The sequence below is a fragment of the Cyprinodon variegatus genome, unplaced genomic scaffold (genome assembly GCF_000732505.1).
Source record: "Cyprinodon variegatus isolate N-32 unplaced genomic scaffold, C_variegatus-1.0 Scaffold1251, whole genome shotgun sequence".
Taxonomy (NCBI): Eukaryota; Metazoa; Chordata; class Actinopteri; order Cyprinodontiformes; family Cyprinodontidae; genus Cyprinodon; species Cyprinodon variegatus.
Window position 1 is genome coordinate 195,566 of NW_015151704.1, and position 2,002 is coordinate 197,567.

Here is a 2,002-nt window from a genome sequence, read left to right on the forward strand (position 1 = left end):
CTCAATTCCAGTAATCAACCATTAGGCGCCGTAACGTGTGTTTCTCCTACATGATTTTTAGTTTTATTTTCTATGTAAAGTGTTTAGATTTTCCTTTCTATCGTTTTTTCCAGTTCATTGTGTTCGGGATCTTGTGCCTTCTGTCTGAGAAGTATCCGAGTCCATGCCTGGTGAGTGATTAGATGAACACGTTTCTTTTTTCAGCTTTTTTCTTTGATTTCATTACATAAATACATTATTGGGTTTTTGTACATAAAGTTATTTATCGTATCTTTCAGATCGTCCTCAATGTGATTTTCAGCATTGCTGGAGCTGCTACGGCCATTGTTGCCATTGTGCTCTACTGCATATATGAGGCAAAGCTTTACTCCTGGTATTTCTGTGACGGAAAAGACAACGACTACTACTACAACTACCATCACTACTGCACGTGGAATAAAGATATGTTCAATGTAAGACAGAAATTTTGCTTCGGGACTAAATGATTGTGACCTCGGTTTGAAAACTGTGGGAATCAGTGATTTCTATGTTTCTGTTCTTTTATGTACTGTTTTAAACCGTTAAAGTCCTTATCCAGTTAGAATTCTTTTTCAAAATAAAATCGAAGTCAGAGTCAAATTCCTTTCTTAAGCAGGAAATCTCAAACATTTACAGAAAAAACAAGATTACAAGACACCCAAGACCCTCTAAAATACATTTAATTACTTCACTCTTTATTTTTTTATACATATAAAGAAGAGATGCAAGTAATTGATTAATTTAAAGCTGACTGGCCTTAATTCTGGAAACATGAAGGGCTTCATATTTTATTTTAACATTTTTTTGTTCTAGATGTATTAAAGACTGACTGAATTACCAAAAATGTTTTCTTACATATAAAATATATCAAAACAGGAACCTATTAGGTATTGTTGTGCTAATGCCATTTTTTGGCCCCGATACCGATACCCGATACCTGGCTGTTCGGTATCAGCTGATACCAATACAGTTTGAAATTGATGTGTGTGTGCATATATGAAGAACTGCATCCTACTTGGATGCAGAATAATTACCATCATGGCTTTGTCAAGTTGCATCCTACCTTTGTGAAGCAGGAAAAAGACTAATAGAAAGTGAATCCAGTAGAACTTTGTATTGCCTGGAATGGGTGACAATAGTTGAATAAACTTTTGGCTTTCAAAATGGTATCAGTGCCCTGTTTGTTGGTACTCTCCAATACCGATACCACCATTTTAGTGCTGGATTGGGGCCCCGCCCTATACTGGTATCGGTATTGGTGCAACACTACTATTAGGTTGGTTAATTAAAAGATTAAGATCTTTGAAACAGCTATCTAAAATGTGCATATATACATATATGCATATATAAGAGGTTAGTGCACAGGTTATGAAATAGTAATTGCACATTAGATATTGCCGTGTTATTGCGGTTGTAGTGTGGCATTGTATAGTCTGGTGGCAGCAGGGATGAATTACCTGTGGTAGTGCTTCTTTTTACAAACAGGGTATAAAATTCTTTCACTAAATGAGCTGCTCAGCTCCTCTACAGTCTGGTGCAGAGGCTGGAAGGTGTTCTCCATGATGGATGTAAGCTTGGACAGCACCCTCCTCTAAGCCACTTCCTCCTTAGCAGATAGGGTATGTCACTTTGACATGCTGTCAGACTGTTTTTACTTTGTTTCAATGAAGGGGATGTTGATTGAGAGCTAATTCTCTGATTTTAGTAGAATCCAGTGCTGGGAGAGACTTTGTGCTGTTAGCATCGCCTTTAAACAGGTGGTTCTGGTTGCTCTTTGAAACACCGGTGTTGGTACCGGATCTGCTCGGGCCCTGTGCCTTCCAGTGACGCCACGCTGAATGTTGACTTGAAACGTGGTTGCCCAGACAATGGTAATAACATAATAGAGCATCAACGTGCCGACCTGGGAGCATCTGTAGCGTTGGCGTGTCTAATGACCGATGAAGATTGATCACATGATTGATAACAAAACTGAAAAATGGTG

At 38.4% G+C, this 2,002-nt stretch overlaps 1 protein-coding gene across 2 annotated transcripts in view; it reads left to right on the top strand.

Annotated features, from left to right (window-relative positions):
• ms4a15 (membrane-spanning 4-domains subfamily A member 15) overlaps positions 1–500 on the top strand; it is a 38,470-nt gene extending 37,970 nt beyond the window's left edge. For both annotated transcript variants that reach the window (XM_015401717.1, XM_015401718.1), the window contains exons 4-5: positions 114–170; positions 279–500. In XM_015401717.1, coding sequence (XP_015257203.1) covers positions 114–170; positions 279–485 — 264 coding nt within the window. In that variant the 3' untranslated portion in view covers positions 486–500. The remainder of the gene's footprint in view (positions 1–113; positions 171–278) is intronic.
• The last annotated feature ends 1,502 nt before the right edge of the window (positions 501–2,002 follow it).